Source organism: Alligator mississippiensis, chromosome 3 (assembly GCF_030867095.1).
Source record: "Alligator mississippiensis isolate rAllMis1 chromosome 3, rAllMis1, whole genome shotgun sequence".
Classification (NCBI taxonomy): Eukaryota; Metazoa; Chordata; order Crocodylia; family Alligatoridae; genus Alligator; species Alligator mississippiensis.
Window position 1 is genome coordinate 28,335,689 of NC_081826.1, and position 26,736 is coordinate 28,362,424.

Here is a 26,736-nt window from a genome sequence, read left to right on the forward strand (position 1 = left end):
CTATTGATACTATAATATTATCAGCACTATTTTCCATCCCATTTTTATGCATTTTAATATTACATGTAATTTTAAACTACTGCTGTATTTTGAGTAGACATTTTCATTGAGCATTCTTTATTTTCCCCCGAATACTTAAATTTAATTTTAAGACAATGCATGTATGTGGACAGTTAAATTCATACCAATTAGTTGGCCTTACTTTATTTATCAACAATGAGATAACATGGGTCAGGCAGGTTCCCATTCACCTATTTTAGTGCCTCTGCAGATCCAGCATTTTGTATAAACTGTGCAGCCACACACCCTACAAATATCATCATGGGCTGTTAATTATGTTGCAAAATATTTTAATCACCATTGCTAATTATTTCTCTACTGATCATTATAACAAAATTGGCTTCTTTAGAATTATAGTCAGATCTTGAGTACAATACCAAACCCAATTTGTCTATGCTACCTTCATCCCAAAGGTCCTCACAAAACTTATACAAACACCACTGCCTGGAACTGCACTGGGTTCTAGATTAAGGAGCCTCTGACAACCTGTGTATAATACTCATCACATCACTTACAGAAAGACAAATAATGTATTACAGTGACATTGGTGAAACCCTTGTCTTTTCCAAAGCTGTTGTCAATTGTTGACTCTCATTTCCCTTCAGCACTGTTTGTCATTACTTTGCCTTATCAGCTTCTGGGTGAGGGAGGGAAATAGCATCTTGCCCAGTAAAATTAGATACCCTTAATCACAGAGTTGCTGACTTGAAGTTTATTGCATCTGTTCTCAAAAACAACCTTTTTTGAAGTATGCTCCATTTGTTTCTCAATCAAGCTTTCACTGCCTAGTTTCTCTTCTGACTGAGAGGTATGATCATCTTTATAGAATATAAAATTACCAATCTTATCTTCCCTGTGCCTGACCCCCTGGTGGATTCTTGTTTGAAGAAAAAGATTGTCAAATTTAAATTTGTAATTGAACATCACACTTTTGTGCTCCATAATTATCTGTTGTAATTTGTTTGTCATCTAAATTATGAAGAACCTCATAATATCTTCTTATTGTCTTCATGTTACAAAAATCTATTTCAGAATTGGTTCCAAAAGATTAAATTGCCCAAAGAAAAATATTCCATTTCTATGACAATGATATTTAATGGGATTCTACTTTCTGAATAATGATAACAACAAAAGACTTTTTAAGATTACCCTTTTCATAAAAATGTATACAATTTTCACTTTTTAAAGGGACCAAGATACATCAGAAATATGCTCATATAATCAATATTTCCCTTTAATTTCCCACTTTCTAATAAATTAAGTGACCTTATAACTTTTTAAGGTCCCTGGGGAAAAAAAAAATGTTTCTTCACCCCTCCTTAAACAAAATGGGTGCATCCCACATGCAGGGACATGTCCTTGCAGTGGCACAGTAGCAGCAGCACAAATTTGCGCCGCTGCTTTTTGCCCCATTACATGCCCCTGCCTGTGCACTTTGGCGTGTAACAAATTGTACCAGGTAGGGGTAGGGAAGGCTGGGGTCCGCACCTGTGCTGGTCCCAGGAGTATTACCTGTAGGTATATGCGAAGCAGGCAGTATTTGATTTGGATTCAGATTTGGCCCAATTTGAGGGACAGTGATTCAATTTGCCAATTTGGATCACTGTCACTGTCCTGATTTGATTCGGCCAAATCTGAATCTGAAGATTTGATTCTGATTCAGAGAATCAGTGATTAAGCCGTAGACACAGCTTTATGTTTTTTCTACATACCTCAAGGTACCAGGTGTGGCTTGTGAACACTGAAATGGTGGGGCAGATGGAGCATCCCACAGGACCACAGAGGGGGTCCCTGCGTGCTCAGCAGTGGACCTGGAAGTTGACTGGAAGTACTTCTGGTCCATTTCTGGATCCATCACAGAGCACATGGGGGATCCCTATGCTCCCCCCCCCCCCCCCAGCTCAGCAATCAGCTGTGGGGGGACCACAGGTGCCGCCTCAGACCCAGGAGGTACCAATTGCCGGAATTGGAGAGGAAGTACTTCTGGTCAACTTCTGGGTCCACCGCTGAGAACACAAGGGATCCCCTCCCATGCTCCTGTGGGATGCTCCATCCATCTCACCATCTCAGTGTTCAAGAGCTGAGCCTGGTTCCTTAAGGTATGTAGAAAAAACATATAAAGTTGTGTCTATGGCCAAATCATTGAATCTCTCTGCATCAAATCAGAGGCTTTTGATTTGATTCAGAGAGATTAATAGTTCTCCTGATTTGATTTGGATTCAGAGATTTGGCTGCTGAATCTCCTCCAAATAAAATCAGCAACTGAAGCTCCACACAGCCCTTGTTACCTGGTGTCCTGGTGCAGCAGGGGCACTGATCTGGCAACAGAGAGCCTGATTGGCAGCCAGAGCATTGCTCTGGATGGCTAGCCCTCTGTTTGTTCAGGCACATGCTGCAGACGCGTGCTCTGCACTGCTTTTTTGTTGGGAGTACTTTATTAGCTACTGGGATTTCCCAGTAAGAAATGTTGGCTCCACTCTGCACATTTGCAGCATGGGGCACATTTTAATGTTCTGGGCATGTGGTCTGTGGTGCTGCAAAGAGACTTGCAGCACCATAAACCACATATACCCTCACATCTGGATGTGCCCAATATGTATGATAAATTTCTTGGCTCATCTGATCCCTTTTTCCTGCATAGTTTCCATCTCAGTCACTCATGCCTAAATTGGGGTTGTCTGCTCCATTCACTCACTCTTTTTCTTTCTATCCTTCCTGCCTTCTTTATTCACTTCTCATTTATCTTTTATCTTCCCCTCCCTCTTTAACCCTTTCCTTGTGCCCCTATCTCATTTAAATTCCATTCCAAGCTCTTAAAATGTATTAAAGCAGGACTGATTTTAAGCTTAAGATTCCTGCTAATATCCACATCCTAACAAAAATAATTCTCTTAGCATCTAGCTATGCAAATAATTATTAGCCTCAGTTTTTATTCTATTGTTATGAGTAAGGTATGTTTGCTTCTGCATCGTTGAATGGTAATGGTATCAGACATATTTTACATTATTTTAAATTGTAACTTTTGAGTCAGTTTAATCCAAGCAAATTCATAGTAATGGTTATGAATCAAAGTATAAATACATTTCCTATGTTAGTGAGGAATTTAAATCTACAGCATGTACCAACTTGTAGTTTGGCTAAAACTTTGAGATAAAAATATGTCCTCTTAAAAATAACTGAAAGATGTTATAAATATTTAGGACTTTACTGTGACTTAAGTCAGGCTTGAATGGTTCTGGGGGAGCATGAAACCAGCAAGATACCTGTCAGTAGCAGTATCTATTTAAGAAAGTATACACAGGAGACCACTTCTGTAGGCTACAGTGAATGCCTCCTCTTAGTTCTTCCTGATCAGACCTGATAAAGAATGCCTTCCATTCAAAAACGTGTCTAATTTTATCCCAGTTATGCAATTGGTCCAATAAAATATATCACCCACAAAAATTTTTGCCTTTCCTCTCAGCTGTGACTGCTTTAGTGAATACTGAGGAGTAGCCCATCTTCTCTGGCACTCTAAAATTTCCTGAATTAAAAGTGCTAGACATTCACTGTCATCTCAAGATGGGTGAGAGCATTCTGCATACATGTGGCAGACTCTTGGCAGCTCTACCCCTCTCTGTGAAGGCAATGCTCATTCTCATCCTTATTTATCAAACTATCATTAACTAAACTGATTTGAGTAACATTTCTTTATTTATAACAGATACATAAAGCATGATTATCAAAAATTAATATAAATAAATGGAAGGCAGTTGATATAGCAACACTTAGGTTCTAGAGAGAGTTAGATTTCCGACAGAAATCATAGTCCATCCTTTAATCTTCTTGGATGTAATAATGTCATAGATGTCATAGACATTAGAGCTGGAAGGGACCTTGTGAGATCATCAGGTCCAGCCCCCTGCCCACAGGGCATGAAGTCAGCTGGGGTCAGATGACCTCAGCAAGATAAGCACCCAAACATTTCTTGAAGGTATCCAAAGTAGGTGCTTGGACCACTTCTGGGGGCAGTCTATTCCAGACTCTAGAGACTCAGACAGTAAAAAAGTTTTTCCTAATGTCCAGTCTAAAACAGTCTTCCAGCAGTTTGTAACCATTATACCTCATCTTCCCTTCGGGTGCTCTGGTAAATAGACATTCTTCCAGTTCCTGATGCACATCCCTTATATACTTAAAGACCACCACCAAGTCCCCCCTGAGCCTTCACTTCTCCAGGCTAAAGAGTCCTATGTCTCTCAGCCTTCCTCATAAGGCTTGCCTCTTGACCTCTAATCCTTCTGACAGGGAAGGGATACTCTTTCAGAGTTGAAGGCCATAATCAGCTTAGCTTAATGTACTATATGTTCAAGTATAGCTACAGCTCAAATAGACCTTTACCTCTTTAAAGTTGTAAGTATTCCTTTATTTGAGAACAAAATAAAGAAGATAGACATGTTCAGGCAGGCAACAATATTTGTGCCCTGATCTCCCTTCAGTTAAATTATATTTATCTAGCTATTCTCAGTCAAAATGATGCTGTATACATTATTTGGGTAAGCTAGACAGCATATTACATGTTCAATTAAACACAGGCATTGACAATTTCTTCTGCTCTGATGCTGCACCTGATTTAACTTACAGCACCATATGGAAAGCTTTTAAAGGTTTCTAGAAATTATATTTGATCAAGTTCTAACATGCTCTATTCTTAGTGATTTAATGTAACATCATATTTTAATACCCTGGGATACTATCAAACAGTCTGGCTAGTGATACAATCACAATATCAAAACAAATTGTGGTTCAAAAGAAAAAAATATATGTGAATAGTGTTACATGGAAAAAATGTAATGTGTATTTGGACTGTATCCATGCAGCATCCTGCATAAGTGTATATAAATACATCTATTTGCATGTATGCACATATGTTTATATGCATACATATTTGCATTTGTATTTAAATCTTCAAAACTTACTTCAGGCTAACAGTGATTTCTCAGGCTTATAAAAAATACTGGTTTTGATGCATAAGCTGTCATTGGGGTGTTAAAAAGAACTAGTCCATGCACAAAGTTTTAACATCAAAACGAGCACTTGTCTTCTAATTCTCAGAAGGTAAACATCAGTGAAAGGTAATTTTCCATCAATAAATGAAAGCAGTAGCTGAAATAAGTGGTTGCCAGATAGGAGAATCAGTGTTTAGGATAAATCATCAGTGTGCATAAAGTATTATATGCAGTAATGGCAATTTACATTAATTGAAGCTCTCACCTTTAGTATCCAACAGGTAGAAAATAAGAAAAGAATTTAATGTCTTTTAATGATAATGTTATAAATGAAATCATGTCACTATTTATTTTCTCCTTTATAAAATATGATTTATCCCAGCATCTATACAGAATATAACTAACTCAAGGGAGACTATCAGTATTACAGATGTTTACACAACTTTAAAACCATAAACTCCATAAAATTCACTTCCAGGCAGGCTCAACTTGTGAGTATATACATATATATATTTATTCCAGAACCTGAAGATCCATGGATAAAGTGGTGCATTTGAATAATGCCTGCAAGTAGTAATATAAATTTAACAGATTCAGGGTCCTCCCGAGAACACATGTATTCATTTCAGATTTCAAATATAAGGACACTTAGAGAAGCACATCAACCACTACACCATGGGGAATAAAGGAAGAGCTGTATTTTCTTAGACAATGATGATGAATGTAGTAAGGAATTATACTTCATCAACTTATCGAGATTTATTCTAGAAACAAATAGAGGCAAACCAGCCAACACTTTAGAGAATTGATGAAAAGCGCCCTATGACCATGTCCACATGAACAGGGGTGCATTAGGAGCAGCATAAATATTAGCAGCAAAAATTTGTGACATTACCTTTTGTTGCAGTGCATGCCCCTGCTCATGTGCTTTGCAGCAGGACACATTGTCCCACTGTTCCATGTGCTGCCAGGAGGGGTGGGGGGCATAGGGTTCCAAAGTGCGGGTCTAGCCAGCAGGCAGTCCCCATGCTGAGGGACCATGTGACACAACCAGCTGCGGAACAGCATGTGAAGACATCTCCACACACCGTGGAGCCCCTGCGATAAGGCACCCTGCACCCCAACCAGCCACTCCCTGGCTGGCTGGGGCACAGTGTGCCTCAAGATGGGAGAATAGGCAAACTGGGACACGTGGAGCCCCCATGCTGTGGCACCCTGCACCCAGCCAGCCACAGAGCAGCTGACTGGGCAGAGTGTGCCTTGAGATGGTAGAGCAGGAAGCCCAGGGCTGCCTGTTCCTCTGTGTCTGTATTTGTCCCAGCACACACCACTCTGGTGTGCTTTGCTCTACTTTTTACCTCTTTTATTTATTTATTTGTTTATTTTGCTAACAGGAAATCCCAGAAGCAAATTTTGTCCCAGCACTGCAAATTAGCAGTGCCATGCATGGTTTATTGTATAGCACATGCAGTTTGTGGCACCACAAAGAAGTGTGCAGAGTCACAAACCTTACATGCCTGCTTGTCTGGATCTCAACTACATAGCAATTACATTAGGGCTCCACATTTTTAATAATCATAGTATCTGAGTCACCTAAGTAACCAAGTATATTGGTCAGAAGGGCCATTATAATTGTATTAATGTCCATATCAGTGATGATGACAAAAGAGTAACAAAACAATAATAATACCAGTAATTAAAAAAGTTTGAACATGCATATTGTTACCTACTGGACATTTATGAACTACTATTAATGTGAATACAACTGAACTGAAAAATTCTTACAAGAAGGGAAGACAAAACTCAGTAATAGACACAAGGACCATCCTGCTTACAAATTAACAGCCTGAACAAAATCATTTTTAACTCATTAGAAGGTTCCCAGTGACAAATTCAGACTGTAGATAAGGCCTAAATTGTGTCTGTTTCAAACCACCATGTTCCTTTCTATGGTATATGGATTGTAATTCAGCCACTTTGATCTCATTCAAGTGCTTCTTTAATTCAAGCATTGATTTTTTTTCTGAGTATATAAATAATTGCTTGGACTTTCTGGAATAGAGGAAGGGGGAAAGGACATGTCATCTGCAAAGAAGTGAAAACAGAGTAACTATAGCATAACATCATAAATCTGGATACCAAAAATCCCAAATTATCAAAAGTCTGGCACTTCCCCCACACTGCTCTGGGACTGGCCACCACTACCTGCTCCTCTGCCCCTTCTCTGCAACCAGCTGCCACACTGATTTTAAAAAATCCATCATTTTCAAATTTCTGGCAAGTGCTCTGTCCCAAACACACCGGATTTATGAGGTTACACTGTATCATATTCACATATATGCAAACATTCCTAGCACCATGGGGATATTATTTTCAAGGCAATGAAGAGCAGTTGAATATTCAGTTGAATTTGCACAGTGAACTGCACATTCCTGCTTGTGGTGATGTGGACATACAGTGCAAGGTAGCCACAAGCTGAGCATTCCCTGCTATCTGTGTGCATGCTCTGTCCCAAACCAGAAGTGGTACAGTGGTATGAATGTTGTCTTGACATGCTATCAGAAGCATTCACGCTGAATGGGAAGCTCTCTAAACTAGCCAATATGAAATGCAAAGGAGAAAGTTGTTGCTGAGATTCCACTCCTTAAAAGTAGTTAGGTGCCTAACTCCAGGCCAGAAAGAGATTGCTTTCTCTACTTGGGATTCATATCCAGACTGTGTCCAAGAATTTGTCACCTAGATCTGGTCTGCCTTTTATTATGAGGGGTGGAGGGAGAGGGAGGAATGGAGATAGTGATGGCAACACATTCCCATCATTTACCCAGTAGTTTAGTGGGTAGATCACTTAATTGGTTATAAAAAACCTAGCTTCAACCTCCTTCTTTTGCCTGATTTGGAGATGGACATGAAGGCTAAGTAAACTAAAGGCTATTCTGAAGAGAGTCCCTCTCTACATCTGTACTGTGGAAGCTACTCCGATTTTATAAATCGTTAAAAGCATTCACTAGGGTAGTGACTGTATTCTAGGTAAATAGAATTAAATAGAATACATATAAAATGCCCTAGCAATTAAAGTATACAGTCACTCTCTCTTTTTTCTTTTCTCTGTAACCCAAGGGATATTTAATTATTTATGGAAAATGGAACAAAGTTCACAAGAGACACCCAAACCAAAATCCCATAACCTTGTATTTATGGGGTGACCAAAAACAAAAAGGTGGGGGGTGAAATTCAACCAGAAGCTCAAGAGGAGGCTCTGGAGGTGGAGGTAGAGGTGAAGGCGGAGGGGTTGCAGCCTGCAGCACTCAAGGGTCATGTGCACCACGGTCTCCCTTTGCCCAGAGAGGGGGCAGGAGACCAGGGTGTCCATGAAGCTCGCCACATACATGCCCGTGGCAATGGTTCCATGGAGGAGCCACCAGCTGAGGTCCCCAGTGGCTTGTGGAATGAGGGTGGAGTACAGACTCTGCCACTGGTGCCCCAGACATGCCTTCACCAAGCAGGTTGCACCACTTGGTGTCTGGGCGGGACACGAGGGCAGCATGATGGACAGTATGGTGCATGAGCATGTAGATGTGGGTACAGTACTGTCCTAGCCAGAAAAAAAACTCTACTGCCTGTCTCTGGAGTCCTGCCAGGACCACAGGGGGCACAGTCAAGGTGTGTAAGCAGTGCCAGAGCATGGGCAGAACCAGCTGAGAGAGACATCTCAGGAGCCCTGCCTATGGCCAGAGCTGCTCCAACACCCTTGCCTCCAGCTGGTGCCAATTCTCCAGCGGGGAGGGGTCTGTGGGGGACAGGTAGACTCCCAAGTAGAGCAGTGAGCCCATGCCCCAGTGGATCCTGTGGAGCATAGGTGGGAGTGACCTATCACCTGTCACCCACGGCCAGGCCAAAGCTCTTGACCCAGTTGACCCTGGCAGAGGAGGCCACTGAGTACAATGCCTGGCAGGCCTCCACCTGTGCCAGATCACCTGAGTCCTGGACTATGAGGAATACGTTGTCAGTATATGCTGACAGGACCCTCTGCACCAGCTCCTGGAGCATCAATCCCACCACCCGCTTCCACAGGAAAATGAGGAAGGGCTCCAGGGCCAAGGCATAAAGCTGGCCTGACAGCAGGCAGCCTTGATGCACCCCTTTCCTGAATGGGATGGGCTCTGTCAGGGTCCAGTTGAGCTTGACCAAACATTCTGCAGAGGCATACAGTACCTGGAGAGCCCACACAAAGTGGGGCCCAAAGCCAAATGCTCACAGCATGCCTATGAGGTACCCATGATTCTCTCTGTCAAATGCCTTCTCCTGGTCCAGGGATAGGAGGGTGAAAGACAGGCCCTCCCAGTATGCTAGCTCCAGTAGGTCTTGAACCAGGTACAGGTTGTCAAAGATGGAACATCTGGGCACTGTGTACATCTGGTCAGGATGGATTACATCCATCAGCATGAACCACAGGCACAGCGAGATGGCCTTTGCTACCACCTTGTATTCTGTGAAGAAGAGGGACACGAGATGCCAATTCCTTAGGTTGCGGTGATCCCCCTTCTTCAGCAGGAGTGTCAGCATGGCCCTCTGGTACGGGGGGAGTTCCCCACTTCCCTCAGATTAAGCCCAAACCATGGTAAGGTCCAGGCCAAGGACATCCCAAAAAGCCCAGTAGAACTCCAAGGTCAGCTTGTCCATGCCTGGCACCTTGTTGCCAGGCATCAGGTGTAGGGCAGCCGAAAACTCAGCCAGAGTGAGAGGAGCTTCCAGCTGGTCCCAGTCACCCATGCTGACCTGTGGGAGTCCCTCCCACAGGGTCTGACAGGCTTTGGCATTGGTCAGATCCAAAGAGAAGAGCTCTTCATAGAAGGCCCACGTGCATGCTGGTGCATCTCGCCTGGATCTGTGAGGGGGTGCTGTCATCCTCCAGAAGGCAGGTGATGTACTTCTTATACCCCTGCCTCCTCTCCAGGGCATAGAAGTGGGAGCCGTGATCCATTTCCCAAAGGACCTGGACACACGAGCGGACAAATGTACTGCGGGCACGGTGGTCATCCAGAGCATGAAGCTCTTCTTGCCTCTCCCAACACTCTCCTCAGAGGGACGGGTTGGTTGGGTCAGTGGCCAGGTGCCTCTCCAGCTCTAGCACTTCCCGCTTGAGCTGCTCCCAAACTGCCTACCTCTACTGAGTGTTCCCCTGAGTGTAGCCACGGCAAAAAAGCCAGATGCGCACCTTCCCCACATCTCCAAGCTGAGGGGAAATCTGCCCGTTGTTCCTGCCAGGCCAGCCAAAACTTCTGGAAGGCCTCCCTGAAGCCCACATCCTCCAGCAGCCTGGCATTGAAATGCCAGTAGGTGGACCCTGGATGCCCAGGCCCCAGCATGGCCTGGGCCCAGACAAGGTGGTGATCGCTGAAAGGGATTGGCCAGATGCCAGAGGAGTAGGCCCAGGCAAAGTGCAGCAAAGAGATATAAAGCCAGTCTAACCGGGAGTGGCATGCCTGCTCCTCCCCCACCCTCACATAGGTGAAGGCAAGGGTGTTGGTAGGGTGACAGGCATGCCAGACATCCACCAGGGAGTAGTCCATCAGGATATTCCTGAGGACACCCATGGCAGCCTGGTTCCACTCCTTGCCTGACCGATCTCACGCATCTAGGGTGACATTAAAGTCCCCACCAATGACCAGGCACTCAGGAGGGTTGAGGGTATTGATGTATGTGGCTGCCTGGTGGAAGAAATCCACCAACTCCGGGTCCTTTGCAGGGGCGTACACATTCCAAAGTTTCAGGACCAGCCCATGCACCTGGACCTAGAGGTGTAGCAGATGACACAGCATCACCTCAATGTCCTGGAGAACCTCCCCAGTTGCAGGCCTGGGAAGAACAGGGTGGCCATCCTGCATGAGGTGGCTGAGAGATGATTAAAAAAGACCCTGCCTCCCCACTCCAGCTACCAATTTGGTTCATTGAGTGGAGTCATCAGGGTTTCCAGCTAGGGGGTACCCTCCCTACGGGGGTATACTATGGGGTACCCTCCCTCCTGAAGGAAGGAGAGCACTTAGCACCTCTGGAGACCCTTTCTGCAGCCATGGACATTGAGGGTCATGATCTTAAATAACCTCATGGCTGGGGCAGTGGAGTAGATGGTTCAATAGGGGGCTTATGCATCTCAACACCCAGTGTGGGGCCCGCTGGTTCATGTAGCACCCTCCCATATGTATAGATGGCATCTATGAAACAGTGGGCCTGCCTATAGATCTAGGAATTGCAACTTTTTGGCCCCTTTTCTTCCCTAGCCAGTGCCCTTGCAGTGGCGAGGATGCTGTCAAAATCTCCCCGGTGGTCCAAGGCTACCTGGCTGGCAGATCGGTGGTTGTAGTCATGGTCAAGAAATGCAAGTGTCTCATCCCTGGGGACCACTGGGACCGAGAGGTCTGCAGGTTCCTTGCAGCCTTCTGATTCTTGGGCATCCTCCTCCTGGTCCTGGGGCTCAGAGGGCTCCTTAGGCACCATCTGAACCCCCCATTCCGCTAAGACCCTGGACTCTGGTTGGGATTAGGAGAGCTCTGCAGCCCCCTGGGACAGGGGTGGGGGTGGGACTTCTTTACAAGATGGTGGGGTAGAGCTGGAGACCTGGGGGGTCTGTGCAGGGTCCCTGATGAGGTTGGTCCATTGATTAGGGGACCCTGTCGCGATTCCCTCTGGTGCAGGACTATGGGGCGGACTGGAAGAGACCCACCAGGTGCTGGGGTGGCTCCAGCATCTGCCTCAGGATACCGAGAAAGGGGACCTCCTCCCTCAGGACTCACTGGGATGAGCCCCAGGGCCTCTGTATCCCCCAGATCAGGGGGAGGAGACTCTGTTGCCAGGCCTTCCTTTGGGTAGGCCTCAGCCTTGGCACCCATAGATTCATAGATTCATAGATTCTAGGGTTGGAAGGGACCTCAATAGATCATCGAGTCCGACCCCCTGAATAGGCACGAAAGAGTGCTGGGTCTAGATGACCCCAGCTAGATGCCTATCTAACCTCCTCTTGAAGACCCCCAGGGTAGGGGAGAGCACCACCTCCCTTGGGAGCCCATTTCAGACCTTGGCCACTCGAACTGTGAAGAAGCTCTTCCTAATGTCCAGTCTAAATCTGCTCTCTGCTAGCTTGTGGCCATTATTTCTTGTAACCCCCGGGGGCACCTTGGTGAATAAAACCTCACCAATTCCCTTCTGTGATCCCGTGATGAACTCATAGGCATCCACAAGGTCGCCTCTCAACCTTCTCTTGCGGAGGCTGAAGAGGTCCAGGTGCCCCAGTCTCTCCTCATAGGGCTTGGCCTGCAAGCCCTTAACCATACAAGTGGCCCTTCTCTGGACCCTCTCCAGGTTATCCACATCTCTCTTGAAGTGCGGCGCCCAAAATTGCATGCAGTACTCCAACTGCGGTCTGACCACTGCCCGACAGAGGGGAAGTATCACCTCCTTGGATCTGTTCGTCATACATCTGCTGATGCACGATAAAGTGCCATTAGCTTTTCTGATGGCTTCATCACACTGACAGCTCATGTTCATCTTGGAGTCCACTAGGACTCCAAGATCCCTTTCCACCTCTGTGCCACCCAGCAGGTCATTTCCTAGGCAGTAGGTGTGCTGGACATTTTTCCTCCCTAGGTGCAGCACTTTGCATTTCTCTTTGTTGAACTGCATTCTGTTGTTTTCTGCCCATTTGTCCAACCTGTCCAGGTCTGCTTGTAGTTGTTCCCTGCCCTCCGGTGTGTCCACTTCTCCCCACATTTTTGTGTCATCCGCAAACTTGGACAGAGTACACTTCACTCCCTCGTCCAAGTCGCTGATGAAGACATTAAAGAGTATCGATCCTAGGACCAAGCTCTGCGGGACTCCACTGCCCACACCCTTCCAGGTCAATACTGACCCATCCACTACGACTCTCTGGGTGCAACCCTCTAGCCAATTCGCCACCCACTGGATTGTGTAGTCATCCAAGTCACAGCCTCTTAACTTGTTCACCAGTATGGTGTGGGATACCGTATCGAAGGCCTTCCTGAAGTCTAAGTATACGACATCAACCCCTACTCCTGCGTCCAGGCATTTTGTAACCTGGTCATAAAAAGAGACTACATTAGTCAGGCATAATCTACTTGCTACAAACCCGTGCTGGTTTCCCCTCAGCATAATTTTTCCTGCCGGGCTGTCACAAATGTGAGCCTTGATAATTTTTTCAAAGACTTTGCCAAGGATGGAGGTGAGACTGACTGGCCTATAGTTGCTTGGGTCCTCCTTGCTCCCCTTCTTGAAAATGGGGACCACATTGGCCCTTTTCCAGTCCTCCGGGACCTGGCCCATGAGCCACGAGTGTTCAAATATTCCCGCCATTGGCTGTCCAATGACATCAGCCAGTGCCTTCAGTACCCTTGCATGGAGCTCATCCGGGCCTGCTGACTTAAATGCATCCAGTTCCTTCAAGTGACTCTGCACCATCTCAGGGTCTACACATGGTAGTCTGGCACCCTGCTGCTGCCTCTCTACAATTCCAGTGAGAGACTTGTCTTGCCTCTCAGTCAGGAACACTGAGTCACATAACTCGTTGAAGAGTTCAGCCTTGTCCCCCCTGTCTGTCACCAATTGCTTCTGTCCATTTAGTAGGGGTCCTATTCCACCCTGGGCCTTCCTTTTACTCCCTATATAGCTGAAAAACAATTTCTTGTTATCCTTAACTTGGGATGCCATCCTCAGCTCAATGCTAGCTCCATGTTTCAGCGGGTAGGCCATGGTCAGCAGAATTAAGGGATTCCTCTGCGGGCTCCTGTTCAGGACTATCCAGCAGCCCCAAAACCTCCTCCATGGGGATCATCCATTTGATTGTTTCCAGGGGTGGGGTGTCAGGCACAGCTGGGGAGGCCCCTGGAGGCTGGGCCGGTCCTTCCTACCATGTGGTGGTCTTGAGAGGGGGAGATGAATCCTCCACATCAGAGTGCTCCAGCTGTGCCTGGGCCTTCCTCTTGCCTTTACGCCCAGAGAGGACCAGCAAGAGAAGGTAAGGGGGAGGGGCTCTGCTCCCTCTCTCCCCCCGGTTGCTGGTGCCCTCCCTGGGACTCCACCAAACTTGGTTGGGGGGGCAGGGTCCCTTGAGCTCATGGGGGTGGGGGGGGCTCATGGTTGTGGCTCAGGTGTCAGGGGCACCCCTCTTTCCAGTGGGACCCACAGATGCCCTCCCCACCTGGCCCTTGGGGCACTCGTGATGCAAGTGCCCTGGGGCATGGCATCAGAAGCACCACAGGTCCCCCAGTGTATAGAAAATCCTCACCAGGGCCCCCTCAAAAGGAATTAACAGGTACCCCTCAGACTCCAGCTGTGTTCTGGCTGCCAGCTGGATCATGACCTGGTGACAGAAAGAGCGCACGTGGCAGAGGCCAGGGTCTTGGCACCCCAGTGAAAGGGCCACCACCAGGGAGATAACTTTCCCCAGGGTTTGGAGCTGGGGGAGCAGGGCCCAATTGGGGATATATAGAGGGATGGAGCTGAGGACCACCCTGGTCACCAGCTCTTCTAGAGGCTTGAGAGGGACGTACTTGCCCTTCACCATGAGCCCCCTCTCCACTGCCTTTTGTACAGCAGCCTCTGAGGCAAGGAAAAAGACCCCCTTGCCACAGAAGTGGGAGGCCACCATGAACTTGGGGGCCCTGACTACCTGAACCAGGGCCTATACCCAGGTCTCAAAGTTCAGGTTCTCCCACTTGGGCAGTTGGCAATTCACCTTATGCCCGTGGGTGAGTGCTGGAAAGGGAGCCCCGCTACCTGAGCTGGAAGGGCCAGCGGTGGAGGGTCCAGGCCCCCTGGCTTCAGGTCTCCCTGCAGTTGCCTGTGCATAGCTGTGGTTCCCCTCCTCCCCCAGAGTCCAGGGACAGACTGAGTGGGTGTGCTGGCTGCTGTAGTGCACCTGGTTCCCTCAGGCACTTGTAGTCTAGGCATGGGGGCAGGGCCCTTGCCCTTCTCACTTCCAGTTGTGGAGGAGGCTGAAGAGGAGCCCTTCCCACTGCCCTTGCCTTTGGTCCCCAATGATGGGAGAGTGGAACTGTCCAGGGGAGACCCCCTGGCCCTGTTGGCTCCCTACTGGAATCCTGCCTGCCCCTGCAGAAGAGGTTGCAGTCTTTTTCACCCCCAAAGGAAGTTGTACTCTGCCTCTGGGGTGGAGGCTGCAGAGACATGCATTCCCCTGGGGGCTTGGCTGGGATCCACCCCCATAGCGGGGGCTGCAGGAAGCTTTGTGGGGGCATCTGCCCCCCAGAAGGTTCCTGTCTTGCCATTGTTTCACAGGAGGGCAGGGAAGACAAAGAAAAACAAAATATCCCATGGGGCTGGTGAATCTAGTAGGGGCAGGCAGCTCCTCCGAGCCACAGCCCCACAGGAAAAATACTGGGAGGCCTATGCTTTGAGAATGTGGGGAGCGGGGAAAAAAAACACACACACACAGGATGGGGAAACTCACTCTGGCTGATTCAGCTACACAACAAACACCAGGTCAGGGAGAGTGGAACACAGGACTTATCAGACAAGGGCAAAAACACACAAGGAAAGCTACTGAGGCAGATTAAAAAGATGGCTGGAATTTTGGAGGGGCTTTGTTTGTGGAAGATCTGTCCAGAAGCCCCTTAGGCCTACAGCCAGGCACTCAGTAGCGGAGCAGTAGGCAGGAAGACAAATCAGGATCAGATGCAGCGAGGTAGCTGTGGGGGAGGGTAGGAGCAGTCAGTCAATTAGGAAGTACTCCGGTGCAGGTGTGATGTCAGATGGTGCAGTACAGAATCTCCCTCTCTCCTGAGACAGAGCAACAGCAGTAGTGATGGTAGAACCCATCCAGTTCAGCCACTCAGGTTGTGCTTCTGGTGATAGTGGAGGTGAAGGTGGGCGTGGCCTGCCCGGGCAGCTAGGGCAGGCAAGGTACCTTTGGGCTCCAGCAGTGATGGTGGGGGAGAGGCCCACAGGCAGCTCAGGCTCCCACCCCAGACAGACCCCCGAACACAGCTTGGCAGCAGGCTAGGCATCAGGCTGAAACAGGGGTGCAGAAGCTGGGGTACAGTGCTGGGGTGCAGTGCAGTGCAGTAGGCCCCTCCCTGAGAGGGGCAGCTGCATGCAGCAGAGGACCCCCCCTTGGAGCAGGGCAGCAGCAGCAGCAGCAGCATCCCAAGGCAGGAAGGGGTGTGGCCAACTTACTCCAAAAGCTCTGAGACCAAGCCAGCAGCTAACAGTAGCCAGAGGTAGCAAAGGTCCTGGCCATCTTCTCCCCAGAAGCTCCTGAGGCCAAGCTTGCAGCAACAGCAGCAGCTGCCTGGGACAGGAAGAGGCATGACCAACTTCCTCCCAGAGGCTCCTCCTCCAGAAGCTTCTGAGAGCAAGTAGCCCTAAGCTACTTGCTAGGGCAGCTTTTTGTACTGCTGTGGACAGCACAGGTGCTGGCCCCAGGCTCTAGCTCCCTCTGGCTGCAGATCTGGGAAGAGCCAGCTAATGTTGTTTTGCCCCAAGTGGCACAATTTTCTCCACAACAAAGTGCATGTCCAAGCACGTGCACTGAGGCAAAAAGCCACGGCTCAAATTTGCACCACTTCTATTTGAGATGCTGTAAGCACTCGTGCTTGCATGTGTTGACAAGCCCTAAAAGGTTGTGTGTCTTTATTTCTTCAAATCATAGATTTCTAATGTTGAAAACAACCTCATAGCATTACAAATACAAACTGGTATTTTTCTTTGTAGCTTGTTGTTCAGAGTTGAACATGACAAATTAAAGAAATTACCTAATAAAAGTTTATTTAGAAGTATTAAGGTAGAGAATACATATTAGAATTAGATATTTAGCATAAAATACATTTTAGGGGTTGTGCAATTATTCCAGAGGCAAGTATTATAAATAGAGGTTATTCAGTTTCAGATTAAATTTAAAATTGCTTCAAAATTTCAAATATATGGAAAGCCTTCTAGATACGGTCATCTTTAGCATATAGTAACCATGGTTAGGTGTGGAGGGGGAAGGGAGGTACATTTCTTTAAATAGCAATTTAAAGTATTTTGGCACAACATCTTCAAAATGTCTTAATTACAAATACATTATAAATGTAGATTATCACTTTAAAATCACTACAAAATTATGGTTCTTGGATGCCTTCACTGTAATCCCCATAATTTTGGGAATTTGGATGTCTGGATTTATTTTATGCTTAACCTTAACCATCTGTTTCCTTGCCATAATTATAGTATTATTGGATTGCATTATGTCCTCAATTATTATTTGATACACTGAACTTTAAATTCATATTACTGTAGATTTTTTGTGTGAGAATTAGGGTTTTTTTCCTTTTTTTTTTTCCTTTTTTTCTTTTTACTTTTTGATTATTTAAATTATTTTTCTTCTTTTATCTAGGTATATTTAGGGCACTTTATTTCCACCATAATTTATACCATCTACCTATCATGTTTGTTTTATTCATTCATCCTTAGAAATTATTATTTTTTTGGTTACTTTTATGTAGGTCTTCAATATAACTTTCATAGTAGTATTATTTCCTTTTTAGTTTTTGTTTTTTGTTTTAAGTAATTGGGAGGGAGGGGGATTAAAAGAATTCCTACAAATGTGGGCTTGTTTACATATTCCAATAACTCATTGCAATGGCCTGTATTATTTATTCTTAAATCATTTATTAATTTACTCATATTTAAATTACTGTGCATATTCATTTAGATAAATTGAATAAATATTTCACTGGCATGAATTTATATTAGAACTCAGCTGTATATAGGAAAAATGCTAATTATTTTTTAAATAACATTTACATTCCCATTCTTACCATTGCTTACAATATTTATATTTTATGTTAAGCTATGTCTCAACATTTTGTTTCATTTTCAGCTGAATGTGGAGCCTCCACGACAAATAACGAAGGAATATTGCTGTCTCCCAATTATCCACTCAACTATGAAAACAACCATGAATGCATTTATAGTATTCAGGTACAAGCAGGGAAAGGAATCAATATTTCAGCCCGAACATTTCACTTAGCACAAGGAGATGTTCTTAAGGTAGGTTGTCATTTTTAACATGAATATATTATTTTCAAAAACAATGCTTTCATGCCATCATATCATTTATCTGTGTGTAGCAGAAGAGTTGCAGGTGAGTTTATATTAAAACTATTAAGTACTACCACTGTAGATAAATCTTCTATTTAAACCAGTCCCAAATCAACTAACAAAATAAGAATCAGGCAGCCTTTTGTCTTATCTACAATCCCCCATTGCTTTGCATGACTATTTTCTGATCATGTATCCATAGAAACGTTTCAAGATTATAAGCATGCTGTGTTGCTTGAAATTTGCATATGAGATTCCTACTTCCCAGGTTGCACATTGATCTTTTAACAGGCAGGCCTGCTTCTTATAATTTATGTTTTTCTTCTAGTTTTTCAAAAGTTGTGTTCTGGTTTAGGAAGTGATTCTTTTTTTCCTGCCAAATTATATCCAGAAGCTAAGTGTATATTGTTTTTAATTTTCAAACAAGCAGCGTACTTATAGTGGTTCTGAATTTATGTGTAATGTATCATCTTCCACAAAAAGCCAGGCACTATCAAATCCAATTGAAGTCAATTCTCAGTTAAGTCATAGAATTATAGCTGGCTGTTTGCACGTTTAAGGATAAGGTCCAATATTAACATTTAAATTATACATTTGATGCAAGATAGCACCTCCAGAGAGTTAGTTTTTAATTACATTTTATTTATATAGATTCATTAATAGAGTCGCAAAACCTGCACTTTCCATCTGAACATAATGCTTGACAATTACATACCAGTAATTAATTTTAAATAATGTATGATATGTTAGCTAAGTACAACATACCCTTTGAGGCTCCTGTAAATGTGTTGTACAAAGAGCTCATTTACCTCTGAACTATCACATCTTTGTTCTAAAGAAACTGGTGAAACAGCTGAATTATACTGTACCAAACAATTCTGGCAGAGGAGGTGTGTATCTGCCCCAGAACACCTGCAAGATTTCTCAGGGGTGGAATGTTCATAAAAAGACGGATGTCTTTTCTAACACTGAGAAAATGTTAATGTGATTATAAAAAGACTTATGTCTTGTAAAACACTGCAAAAATGTAAATGAGAAGAGTTCTTTCTGAATCATTTTGTTATGCCCAAGTGAGACCACTTACCCACTTTTGAGTCCCCTTCTATAGGTACGTGTAGATGTTAGCAAAATGGTTTTTATGGGTTGTAATGAAAAAGGAAAAGGGTCACCTTGCCTCTTTTCAAAGGGGAAGGGGAAAACTCTTCCTTCAGACTGCCTAAAGAAGCAGTCTTATTTGGTCTACCTCTCCTTGACAGGACCTTCTTGCAGCCAGCCCTGGTGTGGCTTCCCAAGGGGTAAGCACCTGGCTTTGAGACCCAAGCTTCTCTCAGCCCCTGGCTTCCCTAGTGATCCAGAGCACCCCGACCTTTGGGAGCTCCTTTTCTGGCCAGCCCTTGGGAAGGAGGGAGAGTGTTTTCTTCTTTAAAGAAGGGGGTTATCAAAGTGCCAATTGTCTCCAAAAGCACAGTAGGCGCTGCTTCAGAACAGCCAGCCTTTCTTCTCCCATTCCAGTTCCCTCTCGCCTCCCCCAAATTTTACTCTGTCTGCTCTGGAACTTTTTCTTGATTCACCCTGGGGCTCTCTCTCTCCACAGCTCTCTCAGAGCTTCATTCATTCTCCTCAGGCTCAGTCAGCCACACTTGCAACAAAACTATAGTCTTAACCTGGGAACAACAGTCACCCAATTTTCTTGGGAATCTAATCAGGAGGCAGTTTCTGTGGCCTGCTCTCAGGTCTAAACTACAATCTTCCCCTGGAGTGAAAGGGCATCTACTGGGGGAGCTATTTATAAAGTCTACCCACACTGAGCCCCGCAAGATGCTCCCCATCAAAACTGTAGGCTGGTGAGAATCCAACTCATCTAGCCTCCTTTATCGCAAGGGTATGCAAACATTTCTGTAAGACTAGATCTACTATTAAATGCGTTGTTTTAAGCTGTGTGTTCAGAGATCGGGTGCTACTTGGGTAGAAGTTAGCTTGTGCTGAAAGCTGCACTGGGAATGCAATCTAAGTATATCAGGGTGGGGGGAAAAGTGGGTGGATTGGGTGAGGTAGTGGGTCCATGGGGAGTTAGTGAGACAAGGTGTGGCAGGACTGTGGGGGTGGGAGCTCGGTGGAGATGGGGAGGTTGGTGGGCCAGGTCTGCAAGGACAGTCTTGTCCATCTCTGGATATGGGAGTTGCAGAGCTAAAAATAGCCCTGGGGGTGTATAGGAAATGTGCAGGTTGGGCTTGGGGCTGGGCTTACCCAGCTCTGGGGCTGAGCTTCAAACATGTACAGACTTTCATTAGATCAGGCTAAATGGTTACCAATCTAACTCTTTTCACCTCCTCAGGTGAAGTAAGTTACACCAGACCAGCCATTTTTTGCCCAGTCAGACCTCCCAAATGTCTGTACAGACCAGCACTTAGAACTGACACTACTGAATTAAAGGTCCATATGACTACAATAGCAAAAATTAAAGTCATTCTTGTTTGAGTTGGATAATAATATAATAAAGCAAAAAGGAAAAAAAAAGCAGTTCTTAGTTAATTAACAAGTTGAAAAACAATTCCTCAACCGTTACTTTTTAGCTTATTCAAAAATAGTTTCATTTTTGCATTAGGACAAATTATTTAGCTATTTTATTAACTATTACTTTCATTTATGTAGGACTACTGGGTATAAAATGGACAAATTTGAAACCTTAATAAATTAGCTAACTTACCTACATGAAGGTTTTTGCTTCTTTATTTTACAGTATGACAATTGCAATGCTATCTGTAAACATCCTCCAAATAAAAAAAAGCCCAAAAACTCAAGTGGCAGAATTGCAAAGTCCTTTATAAGGTCTAAATACAAGGTCTAAGTCTTATACAAGGTCTAAAGAGTAGAAATCCTCTCCCCATGTCAGTAGTCTAGTAAAGAAGAGCTTGGTTATATAGACATAAGGAAGACAGCACTTGGGAGTGGGAGAAATGAGGGAGAGCTTATCCCAGGAAAAGTGTAGCCAGTCTATTCCTCATGTCCCAAATGCATACAGGAGTGTGTCAGCATGAGGAGCTTTTCTACCACATATAGGTCAGGAAGGTTACCTTTTCCTCCTTTGTTCATTTTTTTAAAACAATGAGACATGGTAGTTTCTCTAAAAGATAGTTGTGTCTTTATCTGTATCTTCCTCAGAAGAACCTGTTTTGATGCAGCTGTCTCCCTTGCAGCCATGATTCAGACCTGAGGTTCAGATTTTGCTGCCAGGTTTATTTCTGTTTTGTAATGAATACATGTAAAATTCATAAGCAGTCCTGCCATTGATGGCTAAAACCTAGGACTCCCGTCCTGTTGTGTGGGATGATAAAGGTGTGGAGCATTAGGAGCATGCCCCAGATATAGTGAGTAACGTGTGGGGAAAGCCCTTTCATCCCACGCTTATATGAAGCAACTGCTTCCTATGTGGAGTTTCTTATTCTGGTCTCAATAATGGGCTATGCCTAAATTTTAATTTGTAAACAAGTTTAAACATAGACAATAGTACCAACATTTTTGTGGTAGTTTTAAACATCTTCCTTCCTGGAAGCTTAAACTTGTGTTTATTTGAAATTGATTTTAATGCTCTACTGATTTCAGTAATGTCACTGAAAAAGGAAAATAGGAACAACTTCAAAGGAAGTTACTTAAGATGGGACATGAAGCATAATAACTATTCTATCTTTCCATGTAATTCCAGAATGCAGGACCGTGCAATTCCAGAATAAAAATATCTTTTTCTAGTGAACTTAAGCCAAATTGATTACTCCAAATATGAGTGCCATGAACTGTCCTGCAATAACTATTGCAATTAATATACCTATGTAAACAAGACATAAGAAATAGCCTTTAGGAGATATAATTTCTCCAGAATGTCTCCCTCTTTCTGCCTGTTGTCTCTAATCCCTTTTCTTGATTTGAGTCCTTCTGGACATGCCATATATTTCATCTGTTTCTTTAAGTTATGTCTACATTAGAGGTTTGCCCTATATTGTGTCCTATGTTAGCCTTAGAAGTCCAAATATTCTGCAATGCTGATTTGTTCATGACTAGATATGGAGGTCCCTGGTAAACCCAAGTACTTTGACTATCCTTCTATTAGGATGCTTTGACATAGTTGAAAGTCATTCCACAATAGTAGATTTAAAGGCAAGACTGCACTCTGGACTTTTCATTTTGTTTTTCATAATCTGGCAATTGCTGGATTACAAATCAAAATCAAATCTAGTGCTATAACTATCTGCTGAGGCAGAAAAACAATTGAAAAGAGTATACCACAACATAAATCTTCAGTCCAGGCTGGGGAGGAGCAACCATTTATCAAGACTGATTTGGTACAGAATGTGGGCTTCAGAACATTTACTTTACATTTCTTTCCTTTAATGTGCGATTTACACAGTAATTGACTATGATTGATATGACTGGCTAATTATATTTGTGTATTTTCCATTAGAAATACAACAAATATATAACATAGTAAGCATAATTTCATATAAGTGTATTCTGCTTGTGGCACTGTCAAATCTTGATTGAATGCTAATGAAGGTTGCATGGGGGCATATAGATGAGGCTAGATCCCTATAGTTATTGCATGTCATTTAATTTAAATCAGTCTTTAGTGACTATATAAAGCAGTTGTTTCCTTTTTTTTAATTGTGCTGATGACTGAGTTTGTGCACTGTAATGATTCCAGAATTCTAAATTTGAGAGTGACTTGTTGGGGTGGCAAACATAGAGGAAAAGTAGACATGAACAGTTTCCAAATTATTAGGTATTCTTATGCCCTGATTCCTTCTTTTAAAAAAAAGAAAAGAAAAGAAAAACAACAGACTCCCTGGCTTCCCACAAGGCATTCATGTTTGCATGAAAAGTATTAAAATATTTATCCTGAAAAAGGAGGGTTTTTATTGATTTAAATAAAAATATAATGCTATTGATACAACATAATTCAAAATAAACACACTGTTATTATTAACAAGGATAAGATGTTTCAGTGTATAAATTCAGGTAGTATAAGATGCAGAGAAAGAAGCAAAACTGAGTAGGAAGGAGCCACAGACTCAAAAGAAGGATGAAAACCAGAGCTGTGTAGAGAATGGAAGCTGTTACATGAAAGATTGGAATTTTGTTTTCATTCCAGCAAGAAATGAAACTTAGATATGTTGAATATCAGATAAAGAAAATTCTGGAAATAAAGTTTGTTTGAATTGGTAAAAATAAGGCTGAAAGATGACCCTGGAAGTGTGTTTCCAGGTGAGCACACATGTGCCTCTTGGGGTGTCTCAAAACAGCATGAGATGGTGCTAGAGGCTGAGAACCATGTTTGCAGAGAACCAAAAAATGTTCCCTGTGCTACATATTTGTGGCATGAGCTCAAAATTTGATACCTGGAAATCCAGGTATTAACAAAAAAAAAAAAAAAAAAAAAAATGCACAGAGAAAAAGTGGGGCAAGGCACAGTCCCACACCATGCCTTTTGGAAAGGGATCTTGGAGTCCTAGTGGACTCCACGATGAACATGAGTTGGCAGTGTGACGAAGCCATCAGAAAAGCCAATGGCACTTTATCGTGCATCAGCAGATGCATGACGAATAGGTCCAAGGAGGTGATACTTCCCCTCTATCAGGCGCTGGTCAGACCGCAGTTGGAGTACTGCATGCAATTCTGGGCGCCGCAATTCAAGAGGGATGTGGATAACCTGGAGAGGGTCCAGACAAGGGCCACTCATACGGTTAAGGGCCTGCAGACCAAGCCCTACGAGGAGAGACTAGAGAAACTGGACCTTTTCAGCCTCCGCAAGAGAAGGTTGAGAGGCGACCTTGTGGCTGCCTATAAATTCATCACGGGGGCACAGAAGGGAATTGGTGAGTATTTATGCACCAAGGCGCCCCCGGGGGTTACAAGAAATAATGGCCATAAGCTAGCAGAGAGCAGATTTAGATTGGACATTAGGAAGAACTTCTTCACTGTTAGAGTGGCCAAGGTCTGGAACAGGCTCCCAAGGAAGGTGGTGCTCTCCCCTACCCTGGGGGTCTTCAAGAGGAGGTTGGATAACCATCTAGCTGGGGTCATCTAGACACAGCACTCTTTCCTGCCTATGCAGGGGGTCGGACTCGATGATCTATTGAGGTCCCTTCTGACCCTAACATCTATGAATCTATGCCCTGAGTCAAAGAGACTTGGCTCCTCCAGAGATCTCTATAGTGCTCCTGGTGCCCTAGCATGCTCCCTCCATGTGTGGGGCGGGGTGGGGGGCAAGCAGGTGTGACCCAGTCACTGTCCCTGGTAAGTAGACACTGGGGGGTGTAAGGGGGATTGTAGGGGGGGCTGTGGGGGTAGGAAGGTTGTGTGGAGGTGGGGTGGGCTGGTTGGGGGGTGTGGGTCCCCTGCAGGGCTCACAACCCTCCCCCTCAATGCTGCAGCAGCAGTAACTGTGGGTGCTCAGGGCCTGCTGCTGCCAGAGCTCCCCTGTGGCATAGCACGGCTCCGGCTGCCTCAGACCCAGCACTGCCTGTGCTGATTGTCACGGGCCCAGCATGGGGCCATTAATCTTCAGGTAGAACCAAGCCAGTCAGGCTGTCACTGGGGGCCCAGCATCGCTTACAGGGTCCATGTGACGTTTTGGACTGGGTCCTGCCTCCACAGGACATGTCCAGGACATGTGGATGCAGGACCCCACCTGGCACATCGTGCGGTCCCTGAAAACAATGCCAGGACCCCAGGTGACAGCCTGAGTGACCTGGTACTGTCCAAAAGCACATGGCTCTGTGCCATGCCAGGTTGAGCCTGTGGCAAGTGGCACAGGCAGTGCTGGGTCTGAGGCAGCTGGGGCTGTGTCATGCCATGGGGGGCTCTGGCAGCAGTGAATCCGGAGCACCCATGGCCACTGTTGATGCAGGGGGGAGGGCTGTGGCCCCTATGGGGAGAAGATTTGGCCCCTTTTGGCGGGGGGGGGCAGTCTGTGAGATGTGCAAGGAGGCTGTGCCCTGAGGGGGACAGGTGATCCACCTCTCCTGAACAGCTTGTCCTACGCAGCTCCCCCCCTCCCCCACAGTCTACCTACAATCCATCTATAAACCCCACACCTCCAAGCCACCCCTTCAAACCCTTCACCCACATACCCAGCCACAAGCCTCATACCCCCAACCCTTACCCCTACAAACCCTACACCCACCCAGAAACCCACCAACCCTCCCCACAAACCCCACCCCCACCCCAACACCCCTTCCCCCCTCAAACCCCATATCCCCACCACAAATCTCACACCCTGCATGCCCAGCCAGCTACATGAAATGGGACAGGACCTGCTGGTGGGAGCTGCAGCTTTAGGGGCAACTGCCACACTGCAGCCCTGCCTTGTGCTCACACCACACTGGGATGTAGCTGAGTTGGGTGGGGGGCGGCTCCTGATCCCAAGAGCCACTTGGGGAGTGTGATGGGCTGTGAGGAGGGGTGAAGGTGGCATCAGGGCTGTGTAAGAGAGAGAGAGGGAGGTTGGGGTGGGGGAGGTGCTTCAGGTAGGAGATGCCGCCAAAGGCAGACTTAGAGCCCCCCTGCCTCCCTCGAGCAATCTGTGCAGGGGAAGGCCAGCCTAGGAGTAAAGGTTCTAGTTCAGTCCCTGATCTCCAGTTGAGGGCTTCCCAGGATGGGGCAGGAAGCAGAACAGCAAGGGTTGGCACTGCTCAGAACCACGAGGCAGTGGGTGGGACAGCTGCAGCTGGACTCATGTCCTGGTGCTGGGACAGAGCCGTGCCTGGGAGTGAGTTAGTGGGAACAGGCAGGGGCTATGAGTCAGGAGTGAGGGAACTGGGGGGTAGGGGCTGTGGGTTGAGAGTGAGGGGCAAGAGCAGGGACAGGGCACTGGCATATCAGTGTTGCTTAGCACCACACAATCTGGTGAGCGAAGAGGGTAGGGGCAGATCTGATTTTTCTATGACCGAAAACCCAAAAGTAAATGCCAAAGTGCATACATATTTAGAATCTGTATTATTATGACGATAGAGACACTGGTAGGCTTCCAAATTGCTTTAAACATGTAAATATATCAATAAAACATCGCCCAACTGAGCTCTGTTTATAAGTGGTCTTTATTTTATTAGCAAAAGAACACTACTTCGGGTATTTTAATGAGAGAATTTGGGTTTCTTATCAGAGAATTGCAATTTTTAAACAGGGAACACCAGGATCTCTGTTGGTGAGACAAGTGGCAAGACCCGGGCAGAGGAGCCTGTCTGGGGCCATCACTGGGGTCCCAGCTGCAGGGCAGATGAGTTTCATAGTTTCATAGTAGCTAGGGTCAGGAGGAACCTGAACAGATCATCTAGCCTGACCCCCTGCCACAGGCTGGAATGAATGCTGGGTTCACAGGACCCCAGACAGGTGATCATCCAACCTCCTCTTGAATTTGCCCAAGGTAGGGGCAAGGACCACTTCTCTGGGAAGTTGGCTCCAGATTTTGGCCGCCCTAACTGTAAAATATTGCCTTCTGATCTCTAACCTAAACCTATTCTCCATCAGCTTATTATCATTGTTCCTTGTCAGCCCGGGTGGTGCTGGGGAGAAAAGGGCTCTGCCTATT

General features: G+C 45.5%; 1 protein-coding gene across 1 annotated transcript in view; it reads left to right on the plus strand.

Moving 5' to 3' along the window:
* The window catches only part of CSMD3 (CUB and Sushi multiple domains 3), a 1,325,501-nt gene that overhangs the window by 876,780 nt on the left and 421,985 nt on the right, over positions 1–26,736 (plus strand). The window contains exon 23 of the mRNA XM_014603846.3: positions 17,935–18,104. Within this exon, the coding sequence (XP_014459332.1) occupies positions 17,935–18,104 (170 nt within the window). The remainder of the gene's footprint in view (positions 1–17,934; positions 18,105–26,736) is intronic.